Here is a 25,041-nt window from a genome sequence, read left to right as displayed (position 1 = left end):
TGTGATTCAATGTGATGCACAGAGAAGTTCCCTAACACCGCAGTCTCTTTCCCTACCTGCTGGAGGAGCCTAACAGGAAGGTCACTCCAGGAATGCGGAGGAAGCACACTGAGGCCATGGCTAGGACAGTTTATGCTGCCACTCTCGAGCAGCAGAACAGTCCCCACCCCCTGCCATTTCAGTACTTTTCACAGGCAGGATCTCATTAGTCTTTTACTTCCCAGAAGGCTTAAAAACTGAACTGTGGTGTTCATGTTCACTTGAGAAAGAGAGAGAGAGAGTGAGTCATCCCCTGTGTCCTGCACTGCAGCAGGGCATGGGAACTGGACAGGCAGGCTGTGGGAGTGCAAGATAGCAGCCCCACACCACAGTGGAGAGAATTGAAAACTGAAATGATTCGTCTCACCCCCCTACGCACGCCCCCTTTCTGATTCAGAGGGGGGTTGAGGACACAGGATTCTCTGATAAATCAGATGAATGCATGAGGAACTGAGGAGGGGCCATCCCACTGCTCATACATCAGCCCCAGCTTCCGGTCACAGTGGAAACTTCATCTTTATTCCCAGATGAAAACTATGTTAAATGGGAGCTCTGGGTGAGAGTGCACTTTGGTAATTCAGGGAAAACACATTCCAGCATTGTTGTGATTATCCCAAACCCAAACATTAGAAACCCAGGAAATTCAGTGTTAAGGTTAAACATAAAAAAATTAATAGATTCCATGGCCAGAAAGGACCATTGTGATCATCTAGTCTGATCTCCTGTATATCACAGGCCAGAGAACTGCCCCAAATAATTCCTACAGTAGATCTATTAGGAAAACATCCAGTCTTGATTTAAAAAATGTCAGTGATGGAGAATCCCCTACAACCTTTGGCAAATTGTTCCAGTGGTTAATTATCCTCACTGTTAAAAATGTATGCATTATTGCCAGTATGAATTTTTCTACATTCAACTTCCAGCCATTGGATCGTGTTAGACCTTCCTCTGCTAGATTGAAGAGCCCATTATTAAATATTTGTCTCCCAAGTAGGTACTTACAGATTGTGATCAAGTTACCTCTTAACATTGTCTTTGTTAAATTCAATTGAGCTCCTTGAATCTATCACTGTAATACAGGTTTTCTAATCCTTTAGACATTCTTGTAGCTCTTCTTTGAACCCTCTCCAATTTATCAACCAGTGGATACCAGACGTGACACAACATTCCAGGAACATCCACACCAGTGCCAAATACAGAGGTAAAATAACCTCTCTGCTCCTAGTCTAGATTCTCCTGTTTATGCACCCAAAGATTTCATTAGCTCTTTTGGCTATAGCATACACTGGGAGTTCATGTGCAGCTGATTATCAGCCACACATCCCAAATCTATTTCAGAGTCACTGCTTCACAGGATAGAGACCCCCATTCTGTAAGTGTGGCCGACATTCTTTGTTCTTAGATGTACACATTTCCTTTAGTCATGTTAAAACATATAATAATAATTAATGGAGATATCCCATCTCCTAGAACTGGAAGGGACCTTGAAAGGTCATCGAGTCCAGCCCCCTGCCTTCACTAGCAGGACCAAATACTGATTTTGCCCCAGATCCCCAAGTGGCCCCCTCAAGGATTGAACTCACAACCCTGGGTTTAGCAGGCCAATGCTCAAACCACTGAGCTATCCCTCCCCCCTATATATATATTTGCTTGTATCCAGCTTACCAAGTGATCCAGATTGCTCTGTATCAGTGACCTGTCATCTTTATTATTTACTACTCCCCCAATTTGTGTGTCATCTGCAAACTTTATCAGTGAGGATTTTATGTTTTCTTCCAGTTCTTTAATATAAATGTTAAACAGTGTAGGGCAGTGGTCCCCAAACTTTTTCAATCGTGCCCCTCCCTTACCTGGTACCCCCCAGGGAGCTGGGGCAAGAGGTGTGGGGTGTGAGTGCAGCAGGATGGCAGAGGGGGAGCCATGCTTAGGGAGCGAGGGAGGTGAAGCTGTGCTCAGGGCAGGACGGGGGAGCCGTCCCTGAGTGCTCTTCCAGGCTCCAGCAGCAACTGCTCTTCCCGCCCTCTGGTGGCAGAGGCCAGTTACTACAGATAACTGGACTTTTAGTGTCCGGGTGGCTGGGACTGGGGCCAGGGCCGGAGTGAAACTGGGGGCAGAACAGGGCTGGGTAGTGCTCCCTTGCTGACCCCCAGGGGGCTGTCCTGGACCTGCTGTGACCCCCAGACATTCCTCTGTGCTTCTCTAGGGAGGCGCGCCCCACAGGTTGAGGACCGTTGGCAAAACCAATCCCTGCAGGACCCCACTAGAAACACACCCATTTGATGATGATTCTCCATTTACCATTATATTTTGAGCCATTTATCAGTTAGCCAGCTTTGTATCCATTTATGTGGGCCAGGTTAATTTTATATCATTCTAATTTTTTAATCAAAATAGCATGCAATGCCAAATCAAATACTTTATAGAAGTCTAAGTATATTACATCAACACTATTACCTTTATCAATGTTAAACAAATGTCAAAGTCTGCAAATCTTGAATTAATGCACCCATAAAGCTTAACGCTTCCCTTTTGTTATACCATTTGATAACAAAGTTGTTATAGATTCATACATTTTTAAGGCCAGAAGGGACCATAAACCCATTTATTTGGACCTCCTGTATAGCACAGGCCAGAAAATTTCACCCAGTTACCTTTGTGTTGAGCCCAGATAACTTGTGTTTGATTAAAGCCTCTTCCAGAGAGCAACAGAGGGTCCTGTGGCACCTTTAAGACTAACAGAGGTATTGGAGCATAAGCTTTCAGGGAGGGTGAGGTGCTCTGCTAGCAGTTGAGATGTGAATCTTGCGTAGTAGATTGGTCCAGGCTGAGGTTGATGGTGGGGTGGAAGCTGTTTCAACCTCAGCCTGGACTAATCTACACGGGAGGTCCACTTCCTAGACACCACAGTACAAATAAGCGATGGCCACATTAACACCACCCTATACCGAAAACCCACCGACCGCTACGCCTACCTTCATGCCTCCAGCTTCCACCCCGGACACACCACACAATCCATCGTCTACAGCCAAGCGCTGAGGTACAACCGCATCTGCTCCAACCCCTCAGACAGAGACCAACACCTACAAGATCTTCTCCAAGCATTCTCAAAACTACGATACCCACACAAGGAAATAAAGAAACAAATCAACAGAGCCAGACGTGTACCCAGAAGCCTCCTACTACAAGACAGGCCCAAAAAAGAAACCAACAGAACTCCACTGGCCGTCACCTACAGTCCTCAGCTTAAACCTCTCCAATGCATCATCAGTGATCTACAACCCATCCTGGACAATGATCCCTCACTTTCACAGACCTTGGGAAGCAGGCCTGTCCTCGCCCACAGACAACCCGCCAACCTTAAGCATATTCTCACCAGCAACCACATATCGCACCCTAACAACTCTAACTCAGGAACCAACCCGTGCAACAAACCTCGATGCCAACTCTGCCCACATATCTACACCAGCAACACCATCACAGGACCTAACCAGATCAGCTACAACATCACCGGCTCATTCACCTGCACGTCCACCAATGTTATATATGCCATCATGTGCCAGCAATGCCCCTCTGCTATGTACATTGGCCAAACTGGACAGTCACTACGCAAGAGGATAAATGGATACAAGTCAGATATCAGGAATGGCAATATACAAAAACCTGTAGGAGAACACTTCAACCTCCCTGGCCACACAATAGCAGATGTTAAGGTAGCCATCTTACAGCAAAAAAACTTCAGGACCAGACTCCAAAGAGAAACTGCTGAGCTCCAGTTCATTTGCAAATTTGACACCATCAGATCAGGATTAAACAAAGACTGTGAATGGCTATCCAACTACAGAAGCAGTTTCTCCTCCCTTGGTGTTCACACCTCTACTGCTAGCAGAGCACCTCACCCTCCCTGATTGAACTAACCTCGTTATCTCCATACTGATTTATACCTGCCTCTGGACATTTCCATTACTTGCATCTGATGAAGTGGGCATTCACCCACGAAAGCTTATGCTCCAATACCTCTGTTAGTCTTAAAGGTGCCACAGGACCCTTTGTTGCTTTTTACAGATTCAGACTAACACGGCTACTCCTCTGATACTCTTCCAGAGAGGAATCCAGTCTGGATTTGAAGCCATCAAGAGATGGAGAACCCACCACCTTCCTTGATAGTTTGTTCCAGTGGTTAATCACCCTCACTATTAAAAATGTGTTCCTTACTTCTCATTTGAATTTGTCTGGCTTTAACTTCCAGCCATTGGTTCTTGTTCTGCTTTTCTCCACTCCATTATAGAGTCCATTAGGACCTGGTATTTTCTCCACATTATAATACATATACACTGTAATAAAGTAACCTCGACATCTTTTTTTCGATAAGCTAAACAGATTGCATGTCTCACAATCAGGCATTTTCTGCAGCCAGTGAATCATTTTGTGGCTCCTTTCTGCACTCTCTCCAATTCTTCATCATCCTTTTTAAAATGTGGACACCAGAACTGGATGCAGTATTCCAGTATCACTCATCAATGCCGCATACGAAGAGAAAATCATCTCCCTGCTTCTGCTCACTACTCTCCTGTTTATACATCCAAGGATCGCATTAGCCCTTTTTGTCACAGCATCGCGCTGGGAGCTCATGTTGAGTTACTTGTCTACTATGAACCCTAAATGCTCTTCAGAGTCACTGCTTTCCCAGACACAATCCCCCATTCTGTAGATATGGCCTGCAGTCCTTAATCCTAGATGTATAACCTTACATTTGGCTGTGTTACAACACATATGAATACATTTGGAGGGGCCCAGCTTACCAAGAGATCCAGATCACCCTGTACGGTTTCCCTATCTCATCATTATTTACCATTCCTCTAATCCTTGTGTCATCCGCAAACATCAGTAGTGATTTTACATTTACTTTCAGATCACTGACAAAAATGTTCAATAGTGCCATGCCTAGAATTGATCCATGTGGAAACCCACTAGAAATTCCCCCATACAATGATGATTCCCCATAGAATCATAGAAATGTAGGGCTGGAAGGGACCTCGAGAGGTCATCAAATTCAGCCCCCTTCACTGAAGTAAACCTAGACCATCCTTGACAGGTGTTTGTTCATTCTGTTCATAAAAACTTCTAATGATGGGGATTCCACAGCCTCCCTTGGAGCCTGTTCCAGAGCTTAACTACCCTTAACTACCCTGAGCTAGAAAGATTTTTCTAATATCTAATGTAAATATCCTTCCTGCAGATAAAACCTATTACTTCTTGTCCTACCTTTAGTGGACATGGAGAATAATTGATCACAATCCCCTTTATAACAGCCCTTAACATATTTGAAGACTGTTATCAAGTCCCCCCATAGTCTTCTTTTCTCAAGACTAAACATGCCCAGGTTTTCTAACCTTTCCTCATAGGCCAGGCTTTCTAAACATTTTATCATCTTTGTTGCTGTCCTCTGGACCGTCTCCAATTTGTCCCCATGTGATGGGGCAGCCCCGCCCAGCACTAGCCCAGGCAGCGTCAGACCAGTAGCTCTGGCAGCGGAAGTCCCACCCCGCTCGTACTGGGCATGCTAGTATAAAAGGAGGGAACTCAGCTCAGTCTGGGCTGGCGACTGCAGGGGAAGGACCAGCCACCACTCCTGACGTTGCTGGGAACTGAAGCCTCTCCTGGCCGGCACGACGCCCTGCTGCGGGAGGAGCTCGGGGAGGCGACTGGACCTGGAGACCCACGGAGAACCTAGAGACTCGTGGGAGACCCCAACTCTCATGCCGGTAGGAAGCGACCTGGGGTGTGTGTGACAGACTGGTACCTTGCCTCTGGTAAGCCTCAGCGTGTTTCAGTAGGACCCCGCCCCCTGCTGAGCCAATGGCAAGGTCCTCCAGCACAGTAAGGGGCAATTCTATGGACTCTGGCCACTGGGCCGTGCTATCCCGTAACCAGGAGCAATTCTATGGACTCTGGCCACTAGGCTGTGCTACCCTGCAACCAGGGGTGTGAACCCTCACACCCCATCTTTCTTGAAACGTGGTGCCCAGAACTGGACGCAGTACTCCAGCTGAGTCCTCACCAGTGCCAAGTAGAGCAGGACAATTAGCTACAGAATTTTGCATATTGCAATCCTATTAATACACCCCAGTATCATATTAGCATTTTTTTTTGCAACTTTTTTGACTCCTATTCAATTTGTGATCCAGTATCACCCACAGATCTTTTTCAGCACCTAGCCAGTTATTCCCCATTTTGTTGTTATGCATTTTATTTTTATTTCCTAAGTAAAGTACTTTGCAGTTGGCTTTATTGAATTTCACATTGTTGAATTCAGACCAGTTCTCCAATTTATCAAGGTCATTTTGAATTCTAATCCTGTTCTCCAAAGTGCTTGCACTCCTTCCCAGCATTATGCCATCTGCAAATTTTATAAGCATATTCTCCATTCCATTCCTGAAGTCATTAATGAAAATCCTGAATAGTACAGGACCAAAGAGTGATCCCTGTGGAACTCCACTAGATACATTTTCCCAGTTTGACAGTGAAACATTGATAATTGCTCTTTGAATATGGTCTTTCAATCAGCTGTGCACCCACCTGATAGTAATTTCATCTAGACCACAGTTCCCTAGTTTGCTTATGAGACTCTCATGTGAGAATGTGTTAAAAGACTTACTAAGATCAAGATATATCATGTCTACTGCTTCCCCCCTATCCCAATAGGCCAGTAACTCTGCTCCATCCTACCCAGTTCTCACCCCGCTACAGCCCTGTCAGACTGCATACCCCTGCTCCTCCTAACTGCCTGGGTGCCATTGAGGGAGGGCATTGGGAGCACAGGCGAGATAGTGCCCAGCACCACACTGCACTCCAGCAACTGGGAGTAGCAACTGCAGAGATAAGTCTTTGGAGGATGGTGCTTGTGCAGTCCAGTCACATGTTGGATTCATAAGGGGATAAAGCATGCTCAGTGCAGATGGAATCTTTGGAGAATTTAGCTGCCAAAACTCTAACCAGTATCTACTAAGTATTTGCAAATGTCATTTTCTAAAAGCTTATAATTACAGCAAAATTGTGCAGATTTTCATGGAGACAACCAAAGCCATCTCCCTGACACCAGGGTGATCCCTAGCTAAATTTCACATCACTGCTCCAAAGCACGAAGGCACTAGAGCTGCTCAAAAAACAGTTGTGACAACTTTAGCATGTTTTCCCTAATATTAATAGAATCATAGAATATCAGGGTTGGAAGGGACCTCAGGAGGTCATCTAGTCCAACCCCCTGCTCAAAGCACGACCAATCCCCAACTAAATCATCCCAGCCAGAGCTTTGTCAAGCCTGACCTTAAAAACCTCTAAGGAAGGAGATTCCACCACCTCCCTAGGTAACCCATTCCAGTGCTTCACCACCCTCCTAGTGAAAAAGTTTTTCCTAACATTCAACCTAAACCTCCCCCACTGCAACTTGAGACAGAACTCCTTGTTCTGTCATTCTCAGAAACTATTGAAACTTCCCAAAAGTATGCAGCCTAAGGCAGACAATTGGCATTGAAAATTTCAGCCCAAATGGTTAAAGTTTAACAAAGCTATAAGCAACAGAAGACAGTCTTATAATGGGAAGTGTTGGGTAACCTTAACCACAGGCAGCACTTCCAGCCCTGCCTGTAAGGAAATGAGCAAGAAGTCAGTGGGTAATATTAGATGATTTATTCCAGTAAACTCGCACACTGGCCCCATTGCATTGTTTGCAGTCCCTGCTCCTGAGCCCCTTCCTCCCGTTTCCCTTCTGTGTTTGCCCATGTGGCCTGAATATCTGCTGCATTTTCTAATCTGCTGGATTAGGTGAGCCTGATTGCAGTCACAGGACCATGGCTGGGCTGAGTCCATTCCAGTGTAAAGAGTACACAACACACAATCTCAGGGAACGCCCCCAGCACAGATTACCTTCTCAGCAGGAATAGGTGCAGGAGAAGAGGCCGTGCAGGCTCCGCACCCTTCCCCCAGTGCAGCGGTGGTGCTAGGTCATTTTCATAGACTCAGACTTTAAGGCCTGAAGGGACCATCATGATCATCTAGCCTGACCTCCTGCACATTGCAGGCCACAGAACCTCACCCACTCATGAAATAGAGCCTAACCTCTGGCTGAGCTACGGAAGTCCTCAAATTATGATTTAAAGACTTCAAGTTACAGAGAATCCACCATGTACACTAGTTTAAACATGCAAGTGACCCGTGACCTATGCTGCAGAGGAAGGTGATAACCCCCAGGGTCTCTGCCAATCTCATCCATGGTAAAATTCCTTCATGACCCCAAATCTTGTGATCTTTTGGACCCTGAGCACGTCGGCAAGACTCACCAACCAGACACCTGGGAAGGAATTCTCTGAAGTAACTCAGAGCCCTCCCCATCTAGTATCCCATCACCAGCCATTGGATATATTTGCTACGAACAATTGCAGAGGGGCCACTTGCCATTGTAGCCAGTTTCATCATATCATCCCCTCCATAAACTCATCAAGCTCAATCTTTAAGCCAGTTAGGGTTTTCAGCTCCCCCTTCCCCTGCTCTCCTTGGAAGGCTGTTCCAGAACTTCACTCCTCTGATGGTTAGAAAACCATCTAATTTCAAGCCTAAACTTGTTGATGGCCAATTTATATCCATTTATTCTTGTGTCAATGTAACGCTGCCAGACCCCGGTCGTTGGTGGGCCGAATCAAACCTGGAATCTCTGGAGCTTAGTGCATGAGCTAAGGATTGGTCCTGCTTTGAGCAGGGGGTTGGACTAGATGACCTCTTAAGGTCCCTTCCAAACCCTGATATTCTATGATTCTCTGAAAAGCCAACTGGCTGTTAGCTAAGGCTGTAAAGCAGACTCATTAATTGCTCTCTAAGTGGTCTCAGTGCCACTAGATGGGACAGAACACCACACCCATAAGGTTTGTGGGTTTCATCAACATTAGCGCTTAATTTGACTCTTAACTCTTCTCCTTCCCTGGTGTTTATTCCTCTGACATATTTTTAGAGAACAATCACATTTTCCCTCAGCCTTCATTTGGTTAGGCTAAACAAGCCAAGCTCTTTGAGTCTCTTCTTGTAAAGCAGGTTTTCTATTCCTCTGATCATCCTCATAGCCCTTCTCTGCACCTGTCCCAGTTTGAATTAATCTTTCTTAAACATGGGAGACCAGAACTTAGACAGTATTTCAGATGAGGTCTCACCAGTGTCTGGTACAACGATACTAACACTTAATTATCTCTACCGGAACTACCTCACCTGATGCATCTTAGGACTGCATTAGCCTTTTTCATAGCTGCATCACAATGATGGCTCATAGTCATCCTGTGATCAACCAATACACCTAGTCTTTCTCCTCCTCTGTCACTTCCACTCCAACATCCCCAGCTTATAGCAAAAATTCTTTTTGTTAGTCCCTAACTTTACATTATGAAATTTCATCCCATTTCTATTATTCCAGTTTTCAAGGTCATGCAGATCTTCTTGTATGATATACTCGTCCTTCTCCATATTGGCAATACCTCCCAACTTTGTGTCATCCACAAATTTTATTAGCACACTGCCACCATTTGTGCCAAGGTAAGTAATAAAAATATTAAATAAGATTGGTCCCAAGACAAATCCCTGAGGAACTCCACTAATAACCTCCCTCCAGCCTGACAGTTCTCCTTTCAGTATGGCCCGTTGTAGTCTCCCTTTTAACCAGTTCCTTATCCACGTTTCAATTCTCATATTAATCTCCTTCTCCAATTTAACTAATAATTTCCTATGTGGAATTGTATCAAATGCCATACTGAAATCCAGGTAGATTAGATCTACTGCATTTCCTATAACTGATTTTTTTAGACATCTTTTCTTTTAAAATTTGTTCTAAGATCTTGCATACAACCGAGGTCAAACTAACAGGCCTATAGTTTCTCAGATCATCTTTTCCCTTTCTTAAATATAGGAACTATATTAGCAATTCTCCGGTCAGATGGTACCACTCTCAAGGTTACATATTCATTAAAAATTCTTGCTATTGGGCTTGTGATTTTATGTGCCAGTTCCTTTAATACTCTTGGATCGAGATTATCCGAGGCCCCTGATTTAGTCCCTAAGATGTTTGAGTTTGACTTCCACCTCTGATGTGGTAATTTCTATTTCCATATCCTCATTTCCATTAGCCACCCTGCCAATATGCCTAATCTCCTCGTTAACCATATTAAAACTAAAGCAAAGCATTTGTTTAGCTGTTTGGACATACCTAGATTACCTTTGATCTCCTTGTAGGCTTTCTGCTTTCTATTAATCACCTGTCTAAGATGTTTGTTCATCCAGCTTGGTATGCAACCGTTCCCTATGATTTTTTCCCCTCCTTGCTTGGGATGCAGGCTTCAGAAAGCTTTTGCAACTTTGATGAAGTAATTTCAAGCCTCCTCCACATTCAGATCCTTAAGTTCTTCAGCCCAGTCCACTGCCCTAACTAATTCCCTTAATTTTTTAGTTTGCCCTGTTGAAATCAAGGATCTATTTTTTTTGTTCCATTTTGTTTAGCTTATGATCACTCAAGGTTATCCCCTACACCAGTTCTTCTATAAAGTCCTCACTACTCACCAACAGCAAATCTAAAATGGCATCACCACTTGTAGGTTCAGTGACTATTTGGTGAAGACATCTGTCAGCTATCACATCCAGGAAAATCTGGGCCCTATTATTTATTATAGACTTTAAGATCAGAAGGAACCATCATCATAATTTAGTCTGGCCTCTTGTACATTGCAGGCCACACCCACCCACTCCTGTAATAGACCCCTAACCTCTGGCTGAGTTACTGAAGTCATCAAATCATGGTTTAAAGACTTCAAGTTACAGAGAATCACCATTTACACTGGTTTAAACCTGCAAGTGACCCATGCCCCATGCTGCAGAGGAAGGTGAGAACCCTCCAGATCTGCCAATCTGATTCAGGGGAAAGTTCCTTCACAACCCCAAATATGGCAATCAGTTAGACCAGTGGTCCCCAAACTGTGGGGTGTGCCTTTCTTGGGGTGTGTGGAAGAACATTTGGGTGGGTGCAGCAGGGCTCAGGCCAGCCCCCACAGGGAGAGAGTCACCTAGTCCCACTCTGCCCCCAGTTCCACTCTGTCCCCACCCCAGCTCAAGCCCTGTCCTCGGTCCCCAGCTCCTGGCCCCAACTGTGGCTCCACTCCTGGCTCTGACCTTGGCCCCAGATCCCAGCTTCACCCTCAGCTCTGCCTGTCTTCCCCCCCACCCCCTCGGCTCCAAGCCTGGCCTCTGGCCTCAGCCCCTGGCTCCTGAATGTGGCCTGGCTCCACTCCTGACCTCGTCTCTGGCTCCAGTCTTGGCCATGGCTCCACTCCCAGCCATGGCCCCAGCCATAGCTCCGGCCCCGACTGTGGCTCTGGCTCCTGACAGCGGCTCCCAGGAGTGTGAGAAAATTACATTAAGGGTGAGGGGGGCAGAACTTAAAGTTTGGGGACCACTTAATTAGACCCAGAGCATATGGGCAAGATCTACCATCCAGACACCTGGGAAAAAATTCTCTGTAGTAACTGAGCCCTCCCAATTTAGTGTCCTATCACTAACCATTGGAAATATTTGCAGATCGGCTACATGCCATTATAGGCCATCCCATCATACCATCCCCTCCATAAATTTATCAAGCTCAGTCTTGAATCCAGTTAGGTTTCCACTGGAACCTAGCCCCAGTGCTCCCCTTGGAAGGCTGTTCAAGAACTTCACTCCTTCGATGGGTAGAAACCTTCATTTAATTTCAAGCCTTAATTTGTTGCTGGCCAGTTTTTATCCATCTATTAGTAGCATTTGTTCTCCAATCGATATGTGGGAAATTAGTCTCCCATAACCACAAAATTCCCAGTAGTATTTATTTAATTAAAAACATTAAAGAGGTCTCTATTCATATTCAAGTCAGATCCTGGCGGGCGGGGGTGGGGTGTCTGTTGCATATCCCAAGCACTATCCCAGGGGAGTCTCTGGTAGCTTTCTTCCCCAAAGTGCTCTTGACCCACACAGATTCTGTTTTATCCATTCTATCACTTCTAATTTCTTTAGTCTACCACATCATTAATATACAATGCTGCTCCACCATCTTTACCATTTTTTCTGTCTTTCCTGAACAGCACATACCCTTCAATTCCTGTACTCCAGTCATTACTACTATTCCATCATGTTTCTGTTATCCCTATAGTATCTGGTTTCACCCTCAGTAGTTCTAGTTCCCCCATTTTGTTCCCCAGGCTCCTTGCATTGGTTTACAGACATCTTAGTTGCTGGACCCCACTCCCTTGTGAAGTTTCACCCATGCAGAGATTTTTCCCCTCCTCTCTTGGAGAGAGTTTTATCCCTTAAAAGCGTTGCAAGAACAACATCTTTCAATGGAGTGCCTTGGTTTGGTAAAACCCCACTTTCTGTTCCCAACAGGTCAGCTGGATGGACTCCCCCATCCTGGAGATCTGATCCCCAGTTTTCCCTTAAAACCTGATCCACAGGAGAGAGGTCTGGCATTTTAAATGCAGACTTTTCACCCTCCTCCTGGGAAAGATCCTCCCTACAAAAGGTGGGCGGACTCTCTGGCTCCCCCTCACCTTCTGTCTGGGCTTCCCTCTCTGGGCTTCCCTCTGGGTCAGACACTCCTGTGTCCCCCAAAAGGGAAGGTGACCCTGGTCTAGATGTGGGCTCACAGCTACCAGCTATGGCAGACCCTTCACTAGCCAGCAAAATTCCCCCCTTTTCACTCAGGTTGGGCTTGCTTCCAGCTACAGAAATCTTGGGGTCTGTTCCCACCACAGTGGTCCCCAGGACCCCAACTTCCACCTTTGGGACACACACCTCTGTGCACTCCAGGGCAGGCCTTGCCCCGTGCTGGCCTTCAACTTCCTGGCAGTCAGCAGCTGGAGTGGCCCCCCGTTACAAAGTGGTACATTCCCATCCCCCGGGGAGATGATTACAGGACAGGAGCTGGCTTTGTCCAGCCCCTCCCTCTGGGACTTGCCTGGAGTCCCGGGGCTACAGGAACTGGCCACAACCATCCCTGCTCCCAAATCTGCATTCTTTACTGCTACAGAGGAATCTAAGAGACACCCTCCTATTCCCCCAGCAGTCCATTTTACTTCAGCCCCCCAGGAGCTTTTAGCACAAGATTCCTTCTCACTGCTAACCAACCCTGGGACAGATTCTGCCACATTAAAGAAATCATTCCCCAGTAGAAATGGTGCAAAATTGTGTGCCACCGTTGCAACTGTCAGTTCAGCCTCCAAACCACCAGTTTGCACGTGTACTTTAGCTAAAGGTGCAAGGACTTTGTAACCTCCCACCAGTTCTAATTCTGCCATTTTGCCTGGCAACAAATCCTTCTCCTGGATCAGGTGCCTCCTGACCACAGAAATCTCAGCACCTGTGTCTCTCAATCCAAGAAGCACTTTACCATTGATTTTAACAGCATGCATATGCTCATTGCTTGGTTGTGTGGAAGCAAGCTTTACAAATCCTGTGTGGAAAGAGGCAGCAGCTGGGCTCTGAGAAGTAGCAGTTTTTTGTGTTACTTGCTGCTTGTTCCCACTCAGCAAAGGACACTTATTCCTCAGGTGCTCAGTGGACTTACAATGATAGCACCTCTTGGGCTCCTCTGCTTGTACAGGAAATTTGGGACAAGTAACAGGGGAATGGGGAGGTGAACGCCCAGCCTCTTTCCCTCCCCCCCCCCCCGGGATAAAACAGTGATTCTGCTTTCCCCCAACCCTTTACCCCTCTGCCAGTGGTTTGTTTGTTTGCAGCTTGTGCTTGCTCATAAGAGTCTGCATACCCAGCTAATTGACCCACTGCATCCACCTTTTTGTCCCACAAATACTGTTTTACATCATCACTGCACATATTCAGGAATTGTTCCTGAGTAACCAAATCACACATTTCTTCCAAGCTTGTAATGCCTTTCCCCCTCACCCACTTATCTACCAAATCTCTCATTTCATTTACATAAGCCACATTGCTCAATCCAGATCTCCTCTTAAGACTCCTGAATTTAACCCTGTAGGTTTCAGGTGTAACCCAAAACTGTTTCAAACCAGTTCCTTAAATTTACCATAGTTTGAGGCATCATCAATAGGCATCTTATTGAATATGTCCAGAGCTCTGCCAGTCAATTTTGCTATCAATGTGGTCATCTTTTGATCTTCAGGGATGGCATGGAGGGTGCACAGTCTCTTAAAGGTGATGAAATATTCAGCAATATCACTGGATTCCTAATACTGTAGACACAGTTGCTCCAATTTGTGGATTTTTTGGGGAAATGGAACCAGCAGGTGGAGGGTTTTGTCTCTTCAACTCCATAACAGCCAGTTCATGCTTCTGGGCCTCCCTCTGGGCCTCCATAACTCTCTTGTGGGCAGCTTCCTCTGCCTCCATCCTTGCTGTTTCTGCCCCCATAGCTCTCTTGTGGGCAGCCTCCTCTCTCTTCATCAGTCTTTTATGTTCATTTTCTTTCTCCTTTGCTTCCACTCTAGCCAGCTCTAGTTTAGTTGCTGCTTCACTGGTAGTCATTTTCCTGCTTTCTTGTGCTGGGCCACACCCCCTCTGCAGTTCACTGAAACTGGGATGCACTCAGCTCAGGGGATTCTTAATCAACAGAGACTTTCCCAGAGCCCAGTGTTCAGACTTTATTTTGCTTCCTTTTCTGTCCCTACTTCCCTTGCCTGAAATAAGCAAACAGAAAATAACAAACCAGTAACCACTTTGTCTGTTCTCCAGCCACCACATTTAAAACTCACTTAAAATCACTACCAGTATCTCAAAGCAATCAGCTGTGCACAGATCCTGCTGACTACACCACTGTGACAGGTTGGATCATAGAAACCCCCTGATGTGCCAAGACTACTTCTGTCCTGCTTTCCCTGCCAGTTCGGGACCCCAGCACCCTGTTATGCTGAGCCAGACACGCTCGTCTGCTCCAACAAATTACTTGCCCCAAAGCTGTAGACTTAACTGAAGGCAGCTTACAGAAGTGTTCTTGTCTCTAACACTCAGATGCACCACTCCCAATGGGGTCTAAACCCAAATAAATCCATTTTACCCTGTATAAGCTTTATACAGGGTAAACTCATAAATTGTTTGCCCTCTATAACACAGAGAGAGATGCACAGCTGTTTTCCCTCCCACCCACGGTATCAATACATACTGAGTTAATTAATAAGTAAAAAGTGATTTTATTAAATACAGAAAGTAGGATTTAAGTGGTTCCAAGTAGTAATAGACAGAACAAAGTGAACTACCAAGTAAAATAAAATAGAACACACACAAGTCTGTCTAATACAGTAAGGAACTGAATACAGATAAGATCCTCACTGGTTCCAGAATGCTCCCTTTTACAGACTAATCTCCTTTTAGTCTGGGTCCAGCAATCACTCCCACCCCCTTGCAGTCACTGTCCTTTGTTCCAGTTTCTTTCAGGTATCTTTGGGGGTGGAGAGGCCCTCTCTTTAGCCAGCTGAAGACAAAATGGAGGCGTTTCCCACAGTCTTAAATAGACTTTCTCTTGTGGGTGGAGACCCCCTCCTCTTTCCTATGCAAAGTCCAGCTTCAAATGGAGTTTTGGAGTCACCTGGGTAAATCACATGTCCATGCACGACTGAGTTCCTTACCAGCCAACCACATTCCCGGGAAAGCCCAGATGTGGATTGGTGTCTCCAAGTTCATTGTTGGCTTAAGTGTTTCTTGATTGGGCACTTACTGAAAATAGTCTTTTCTCAGGAAGCTGACCAACTGCTTCACTACAGCCTAATTAGAATCAAACAAGTATGCAGCCAATATTCATAACTTTAAATACAAAAATGATACATGCCTACAAATGGGATTAATAGATTCCGTAGATCATAACCTTTACAGAGATCTGTTACATGGCATATGTAGCATACAACATATTCTAGTTATATAACATATTTCCATAAAGCCTTATGGGGGGCACCAACCGTCTCAGCCCTTCTTATAGCACCACCGCCTGAGCCATCTGTTGATCATCATAATCTTGTCTTGCCTTTGTCCTCTAGGGACAGGTAGAATCCCACTGAAGATCACCTAAGCCTCCATTTCTTTATGCGTCTTCCCCAGCCTTCCTTGTTGCACACTGCGTCCTACCAGCCTCTGCAAACTGAAGGGGAAACCCCCCACAAAACCCACACAACACACAGAACCCCCTGTGAAAGGCCAGGAGTAGAAAAGGGCATGAAAGGGCTAGGTTCTGCCCAGCTATTTTGTGGCACTGCTACAGACCATGTGGGCCATATCAATTAGTCAGCGCAGCCCTCAGGGTGGCTGCAATCTGCACCATGGGTTTGGAAGCTCCAGCATGTGGGAGGAGCACATGCCCCCATCTCAGTCCTTGCACTGGGCTCTGCCCTGTCAGGGATGACTGACCCTCAGTGTCAGACTCACTCCACCATTTTAATGCTGATAAACAGATTGAGGCTGTTGCTGCTATTTATATCTGAGGAACAGCTCTCCTTGGAGCAGCTCCTATGCTACAAGGTGCATCCAGGTCCAGCTATTCCCTGCACCCTCACAACACCCTGGTTCCCAGCAGCAATCCGTGCCAGGACCAGGCACAGTCCCAGACTGCAGCTGGGCAGATGAGCAGGGGGAGAGGGCAATGGATGCACCCAGTTTCTGCAGGCAATTTTCTGCTCTGTGCCATGTATTTCCTGAACAGATTTACCACACACCTGCTGGTTTGGATTTTCCTTTTTGTCAGTGTGTGTGGGGAAAAAGACACCTCTATCTCCCAATACAAACCCCAGCTGGCTCTCAAGGAGACTGTTTGGTTATATTTGTATGCATCTCCAGGAGGAGAGTCATATGGTTAGTGGCTAATGCCTTGTCAGGACTTCTAGGTTCTGTTCCTGTCTCTGTCACTGACTTGCAGTGTGCCTTTGGACAGATCACTTCATTGTTCTATGCTTCGATTTCCCCTCTGTAAAAGAGGGTGATAAGGCTTGTGAAGTGTTCTCAGCTTTCCTACATTTTCATTGATGATATGCTGTCACAATTTCAGTCTGTGGTTTTCTCTCCCTCTAGGACCTCGCCAGATGAGGCTTTGCAGTGGCGTGAGTCCCTGGAGAAACTCCTGCAAAATGCTTGTAAGTTCCCTGTGTCCCTGCAGTGAGAATGGAGATACCCTGAGTGTGAAATGTTCTCACTGGCATAAAGCAGTGACCCCTCCCTCGTGATTCCCTTTAACACCAGCCTGCTGGGGGCTTGATAGCTCCAGGGTAGGGTACAGGAGAGGACCCTGCCAATGCTTAGGGCTAGTGTTTCTGCTGATGCCAAAAGGGAGTGGGACTGTCAACAAGCTGGGAAAGGTCCCCATTCCCCCCTGAATGCCCTGCTCTCAGCCTTGCATGAGCTTTCAGCCAGGGAATAGAGACAACTTAGCAGCAGCTATGTAAAGCTGGACAAACTCCCCAAAGTGGATCGCTTCTGTAACTTTGTGCTGTGTGTGTGATGGGTGTGAGAGGAGGTATTCTGTTGCCAGAGAAGTGTGCTGTGGCACAGCAGAGCTGGGGCTAATGTGTGGGGAAGCAAATGGGCCTTGACACGGACGTTTAATTACAGGTGGCTATTCATGCAGTGATGTCAGCATGTTCAGTACTCCGTGCAGTTCTGGTGGGGCTCACTGAACCCCACTGCAGTGATGTAAGTGGTGAGGGATCTGGGGATACAAACAGAGTCTGATGGCTCTTATGACATGCTACTAGAGCAGCAGCAGTAGGGATGGGGAACCTTGGATTTCCCTTTTCCCCCATCTCCAGGCTCACCCACATGGGGTTTCATAGTTCAGAGTCTCAGGGAGTTCTCTTGCCCTGAAGTTGTGCTGGGTTGTCCATGGACAACTCTCCCCATGCCCAGATATCTTGTCCCCAGCAGGCCCCCTTGACCAGGCCTGGCAATTCTTTCCTTGCCCTTTTCTTTGCTGAACAAGGAGCCCATTTCCCTCCCACTCCTCAGTGTCAGATGCAGCCCCAACACACACCCCTGCTCCCTGCCCGAAAAGGTAACATCACTGGCTCCTTCCCACAGATCCCATCACCCTAAGCAGTCTGGATCCTCTGCCTCTGGGGCAGCAGCTCCTTGGTCTTGTTTGAGCCAATCCCCTTCCCCTCCTGCTTCCCCTCGCGTTCTACTCCCAGGTACAGCTAAGAATAGTGAGCAGAGGCCTCTGTCATACCCCTCTGCTGAGTGAAAGGGGCACTGTGACTGTCCCTCATATCTCCGCAAGAGTGCAGTGTGCTGTGCTCTGCAATCCCACCTCACCTCTGCTGGGCACAGGTGAGTTAGTGATTGGATGAGGTAGGTGCATTCTTCCTGATGGTTACTGAGTCAGACATTCCTGGATTCCACAACCAGAAGGGATCACAGTGGTCACTGCCTCTGAACCCCTGGTTACAGCATGTTGTGGCATTGTTTGGACTGGACAACATTATTTTCATGAACAGTTTCTGCTTTCTGCATGAAATTTTAACTTTTTGTCAAAAGAGAAAATGTGGAGGTTTGGGCCAAAATATTTCAATTTTCAGTGTTCAATGAAAATGGGGTGGGGGGGGGGGGGGAATTCAGCAATTTTTTGTCAGCATTTTCCTTTAGGAAGATGGAATTCCAACCATCTGTAAATGACAGCTGAATAGCTGCTCTTTGGAAAAATTGCCTTCTTTAATAATAAATGGAATGCATTTCTAGAAGCTCATAAGTTCTCAGCCCTCTTGGCTATGCACCATGCAATTCTGCTCTTTCCTGTGTCCGTTTGTTCCAGCACCCCCATTCTGTCAGTGCATTCTCTGTGTTTGTTACCTGGGGAGAACAAGTCTGGGACTGGTCACCTAGCAGTCTCTGTGGTAAAGTCTGATGCCCAGATTCAGTGCCATTAACCTCCTGGCTTGTTTCTTTAATTCCCTGGCAGCCGACTGAACTAAATGCCTCTCTCACAAGCTCACTACTTCTGAGAGACTTAAAGGATTTTTTAAGGCTTTAGGCTACTGATTGTAATATATATTTGAAGACCACCTAATCAAAGACTCAGAGTAATAACAAACAAATTTTTAAATACATCAGAAGCAGGAAGACTGCTAAACAACCAGTGGGGTCACTGGATGATTGAGATGCTAAAGGAGCACTCAAGGATGATAAAGCCATTGTGGAGAAACTAAATGAATTCTTTGCATCGATCATCACAGCTGAGGAAGTGAGGGAGATTCCGAAACCTGAGCCATTCTTCTTAGGTGACAAATCTGAAGAACTATCCTAGATTGAGGTATAATTAGAGGAGGTTTTGGAACAAATTGATAAACTAAACAGTAATAAGTCACTAGGACCAGCTGGCATTCACCAAGAGTTCTGAAGGAATTCAAATATGAAATTGCAGAACTACTAACTGTGGTATGTACCCTATCATATAAATCCACTTCTGTACCAGATGACTGGAGGATAGCTAATGTGACACAAATTTTTTAAAAAGGCTCCAGAGGTGATGCTAGCAATTACAGGCTAGCTTCAGTACCTGTCAGACTGGTTGAAACTATACTAAAGAACAGAATTATAAGACCCATAGATGAACATAATTTGTTGGAAAAGAGTTACATGGTTTTTGTAAAGGGAAATCATGCCTCACCAATCTACTAGATTTACTAATACTTCTTTAGGGGGGTCAACAAGCATGTGGACAAGGGTAATCCAGTGGATATAGCGTATTTAGATTTTCAGAAAGCCTTTGACAAGGTCCCTCACCAAAGGCTCATAAGCAAAGTAAGCTGTCATGGGATAAGAGGGAAGGTCCTCTCATGGATCAGTAACTGGTTAAAAGATAGGAAACAAAAGGTAGGAATAAATGGTCAGTTTTCAGAATGAAGAGAGGTAAATAGTGGTGTCCCCCAGGGATCTGTACTGGGACCAGTACTGTTCAACATATTCATATATGATCTGGAAAGAGGGTTAAACAGTGAGGTGGTAAAATTTGTAGATACAGAATTACTCAAGATAGTTAAGTCCAAAACAGACTGCAAAGAGTTACAAAGGGCTCTCACAAATCTGGGCGACAGAATGGTAGACAGAATGGTCTCCCCCAGGCCCAAATAAATCTGTTAGTCTTTAAGGTGCCACCAGACTCCTTGCTGTTTTTGTAGATACAGACTAACATGGCTATCCCCTGATACTTGACAGAATGGTAGATGAAATTCAGTGTTGATAAATGCAAAGTAATGCACATTGAAAAACATAATTAAAACTATACATATAAAAGGATGAAGTCTAAATTAGTTGTTACCACTCAAGAAAGAGATCTTGGAATAATCATAAATAGTTCTCTGAAAATATCTGCTCAATGTGCAGTGGCAGCAAAAAAGCTAACCGAATGTTGGGAATCATTAGGAAGGGGATAGATAATAAGTCAGAAAATATCATATTGCCTCTATATAAACCATGGATACCTTGAATACTGCATGCAGATATGGTCGCCCCATCTCAAAAAAGATATATTGGAATGGGAAAAGATACAAAAAAGGTAACAAAAATGTTTAGGGGTATGGAACAACTTCTGCATGAGGAGAGAATAAGACTGGGACTTTTCAGCTTGGAAAAGAGATGATTAAGGGAGGATATGATAGAGGTCTATAAAATCATGACCAGTGAGGAGAAAGTAAATAAGGAAGTGTTATTTACTCCTTCTCATAACACAAAAACTAGGGCTCACCCAGTGAAATTAATAGGCAGCAGGTTTAAAACAAACAAAAGGAAGTATTTCTTCACACAATGCAGTTAACCTGGGGGACTCTTTGCCAGAGGATGTTATGAAAGCCAAGACTATAATAGGGTTCAAAAGAGAACTAGATATGTTCATGGAGGATAGGTCCATCGATGGCTATTAGCCAGGATGGGCAGGGATGATGTCCCTAACCTATGTTTGCTGAGAATGGGCAAGATGGGTAATCATCACTTGATTACCTGTTCTGTTCATTTCCTCTGAAGCATCTGGCATGGCCATTGTTAGAAGACAAGATACTGAGCTAGATGGACCATTAGTGTGATTCAATATGGCCGTTCTTATGTACTGGTTCTTTACTCTTCCATCCTCCCAGGACCCTGGTCAGTGATGCTGGTTTAGATGACAGGCTTTCTATACAAGCTTGTGGAATGCAATAGAAATGCATTAGTGGGTGAGCTTCATGGCCCTGTCTACAGATCCAGAGAAAATGATCCACGCTGGGTGGATCCATTGAAGTCAGTGACAAAGTTCTCCTGGACTATCATGGGGCCAGTTCAGCCCAGATATTCCCTTATGCTATTTGTAACAGTTTGTCTACACTTGAAACGCTACAGTGGCACATTATATCACTTCAGTGTAGAGACTACCTACGCCAATGGGAGGGGTTCTCCCATTGGCATAGGTAATCCACTGCCCTGAGAGGCAGTAGCTAGAACAATGTAAGAATTCTTCCATCGACCTAGCGCTGTCTACATGGGGACTTAGGGTGTGGATTGTTCACACTCTTGAGCGACATCTTAGGGGCGTGAACAATTGTGGCTGAGGGGGAGTGAGCTGATGGGGTGGGAGAGAGGCAGGGCAATGTCGAGGAAGCATGTGTGGAGCTGGGGGCTCGGAAGAGCTCGCAGTAATCTGCAGAAGGAAAGTGTAGGTGGGTGTCAAGGAGACCTGGGCTCCTTGGGGCCTCCAACTGGCACTTTGGAGACCAGCTTTGGACAAGTTAAGCCGATCTAATTTTCTAGAATAGACTAAATCTCAGCCCATTATCTGGCTGCAGGACAGGAAGCTTTCTGAGTTACTGGTCATTCTGTTGCTTAATGAAGCTCTGCTTCTCTTTCTCCAGGCTTGGTGCTGGAATGGGTGAGTTCAGTAGTCTGGGATTTGGGGTTATGTCAGACACATGTGCCCTGGTTTGTAACACTCATCTCTCTGTTAGCAACAAGAAGAAAATCAAGGAAAGTGTGGGCCCCTTACTGAATGAGGGAGGCAACCTAGTGACCGAGGATGTGGAAAAAGCTAATGTACTCAATGATTTTTTTTTGTGCCTCTGTCTTCACGCACAAGGTCAGCTCCCAGATTGCTGCACTGGGCAGTACAGCATGGGGAGAAGGTGACCACCCCTCTGTGGAGAAAGAAGTGGTTCGGGACTATTTAGAAAAACTGGACGTGCACAAGTCCATGGGGCCGGATGCGCTGCATCCGAGGGTGCTAAAGGAGTTGGCGGGTGAGATTGCAGAGCCATTAGCCATTATTTTTGAAAACTCATGGCGATCGGGGGAGGTCCCAGATGACTGGAAAAAGGCTAATGTAGTGCCCATCTTTAAAAAAGGGAAGAAGGAGGATCCGGGGAACTACAGGCCAGTCAGCCTCACCTCAGTCCCTGGAAAAATCATGGAGCAAGTCCTCAAGGAATCAATTATGAAACATTTAGAGGAGAGGAAAGTGATCAGGAACAGTCAGCATGGATTTATGAAGGGGAAGTCGTGCCTGACTAACCTAATTGCCTTCTATGATGAGATAACTGGGTCTGTGGATGAGGGGAAAGCAGTGGATGTGTTATTCCTTGACTTTAGCAAAGCTTTTGATACGGTCTCCCACAGTATTCTTGCCGCCAAGTTAAAGAAGTATGGGCTGGATGAATGGACTGTAAGGTGGATAGAAAGCTGGCTAGATCGTCGGGCTCAACGGGTAGTGATCAATGGCTCCATGTCTAGTTGGCAGCCGGTTTCAAGCGGAGTGCCCCAAGGGTCGGTCCTGGGGCCGGTTTTGTTTAATATCTTTATTAATGATCTGGAGGATGGTGTGGACTGCACTCTCAGCAAGTTTGCAGATGACACTAAACTAGGAGGCGTGGTAGATATACTAGAGGGTAGGGATCGGATACAGAGGGACCTAGACAAATTAGAGGATTGGGCCGAAAAAAACCTGATGAGGTTCAACAAGGACAAGTGCAGAGTCCTGCACTTAGGACGGAAGAATCCCATGCACTGCTACAGACTAGGGACCGAATGGCTAGGTAGCAGTTCTGCAGAAAAGGACCTAGGGGTAACAGTGGACGAGAAGCTGGATATGAGTCAACAGTGTGCTCTTGTTGCCAAGAAGGCTAACAGAATTTTGGGCTGTATAAGTAGGGGCATTGCCAGCAGATCGAGGAACGTGATCGTTCCCCTTTATTCGACATTGGTGAGGCCTCATCTGGAATACTGTGTCCAGTTTTGGGCCCCACACTACAAGAAGGATGTGGAAAAATTGGAAAGAGTCCAGCGGAGGGCAACAAAAATGATTAGGGGTCTGGAGCACATGACTTATGAGGAGAGGCTGACGGAACTGGGATTGTTTAGTCTCCAGAAGAGAAGAATGAGGGGGGATTTGATAGCAGCCTTCAACTACCTGAAGGGGGGTTCCAAAGAGGATGGAGCTCGGCTGTTCTCAGTGGTGGCAGATGACAGAACAAGGAGCAATGGTCTCAAGTTGCAGTGGGGGAGGTCCAGGTTGGATATCAGGAAAAACTATTTCACTAGGAGGGTGGTGAAACACTGGAATGCGTTACCGAGGGAGGTGGTGGAGTCTCCTTCCTTGGAGGTTTTTAAGGCCCGGCTTGACAAAGCCCTGGCTGGGATGATTTAGCTGGGAATTGGTTCTGCTTTGAGCAGGGGGTTGGACTAGATGACCTCTTGAGGTCCCTTCCAACTCTGATATTCTATGATTCTATGATTCTTGCTGTTTCATTCTTTCTCCAGACAATTCCCAGAGTTCACTTTCTTGGGACTGCTCTCTGGCTAACCCTGCCTTGTGCTCACTAATTAGCATGTGCTTTACTGGTGTCAGGGCAGAGGCTGTCTGGGAGCCAGAAGCCCCTGCTAACTGTTCTCAGGGCTCTGTCAGACTTTGCTGGCTGCTGAGCCCTGCAAAAAGCTCTGAAGGTCTGGGACCTGAGGACACTGAGGGTCTGTCTACACAGCAAAGAAAAACCCATGGCTAACCCATACCAGCCAACTCTGGGCTGCAGGGCTCAGGCTGTGGGGCTATTTCATTGTTATGTAGACTTCCAGGATTGGGCTGGGGCCCTCCCACCTTGCAGGGTCCTAGAGCCCAGGCATCAGCCTGAGCCCAGACACCTACACAGCAATGAAACAGCCCTGCAGCCAGAACCCAAGTCAGCTGTCAGGGGCCAGCCACGGGTGTCTAGTTGCTGTGTAGACAGACCCTCTGTCACTGCACAGCCTCTTTTATTCTTCTTGACTTCACAATGCATTTGCAACTGCTGGAAGCTGCTGACTTTGCAGCCCTCTCGTGAGATGCTTGCCTGTCCTGGCAGGCCTTTCTCCCCAGCCAAGAGGGGAGTTTTGCTGCTGAGATGGCCTGTGGCTCTCAGCACAATACTGCACCTAGGACTCTAACTTGGCCCTGGCGTTCTGCAGGCAGAACCTGTCCAGGGAAGGCAGAGGGGAGCTTTCCTCTGGCCACAGCGGCAGTAGCAGAGGTGGCTCTGTACAGATCTCACACTGCTGTTCTGCCATTATTTATGTACCGATTTTGGTGCCTGCTAACAAATCACTTGTACATACCCCCTTCATAGACACACTGACACTCACACACTTGAGCCTCCCCCATCTGTGCTTTCCTTGTTGTTTTGTGCCAAGTGAAGCCCAAATGACTCGGTGCATTCACACTAGCTACCAGAATCCTTGTGTGCTGTGTCTGCCTGGACAGTGGCCCCAGAGAGATCGTGGCTGAGGGGGAGCAAGTGGGTAGGGTGGGAGACAGCAGGGCAAAGCTGAGGAAGCACATGGGGAGCTGGGGGTTTAGAGGCACTCACAGTAATCTGTAGAAGGAGAGCGTAGGTGGGTGTCAAGGAGACCTGGGCTCCTTGGGTCTCCCACAGGCATTCTTCAAGTGCCTGAATAGGGGCTCTGGTTTGGGAAAGATGTAGCCAGTGCCCCCTTGTGGCCTGAAAAGCTTGAACT

At 46.3% G+C, this 25,041-nt stretch overlaps 1 protein-coding gene across 3 annotated transcripts in view; it reads left to right on the top strand.

The window, feature by feature from the left end:
- The window catches only part of RGS5 (regulator of G protein signaling 5), an 85,442-nt gene that overhangs the window by 41,131 nt on the left and 19,270 nt on the right, over positions 1 to 25,041 (top strand). For all 3 annotated transcript variants that reach the window (XM_065555772.1, XM_065555771.1, XM_024107146.3), the window contains exon 4: positions 17,119 to 17,180. In XM_065555772.1, the coding sequence (XP_065411844.1) occupies positions 17,119 to 17,180 (62 nt within the window). The remainder of the gene's footprint in view (positions 1 to 17,118; positions 17,181 to 25,041) is intronic.

Source organism: Chrysemys picta, chromosome 8, assembly GCF_011386835.1.
Source record: "Chrysemys picta bellii isolate R12L10 chromosome 8, ASM1138683v2, whole genome shotgun sequence".
NCBI lineage: Eukaryota > Metazoa > Chordata > Testudines > Emydidae > Chrysemys > Chrysemys picta.
This window is presented reverse-complemented; position numbering and strand designations above follow the sequence as displayed.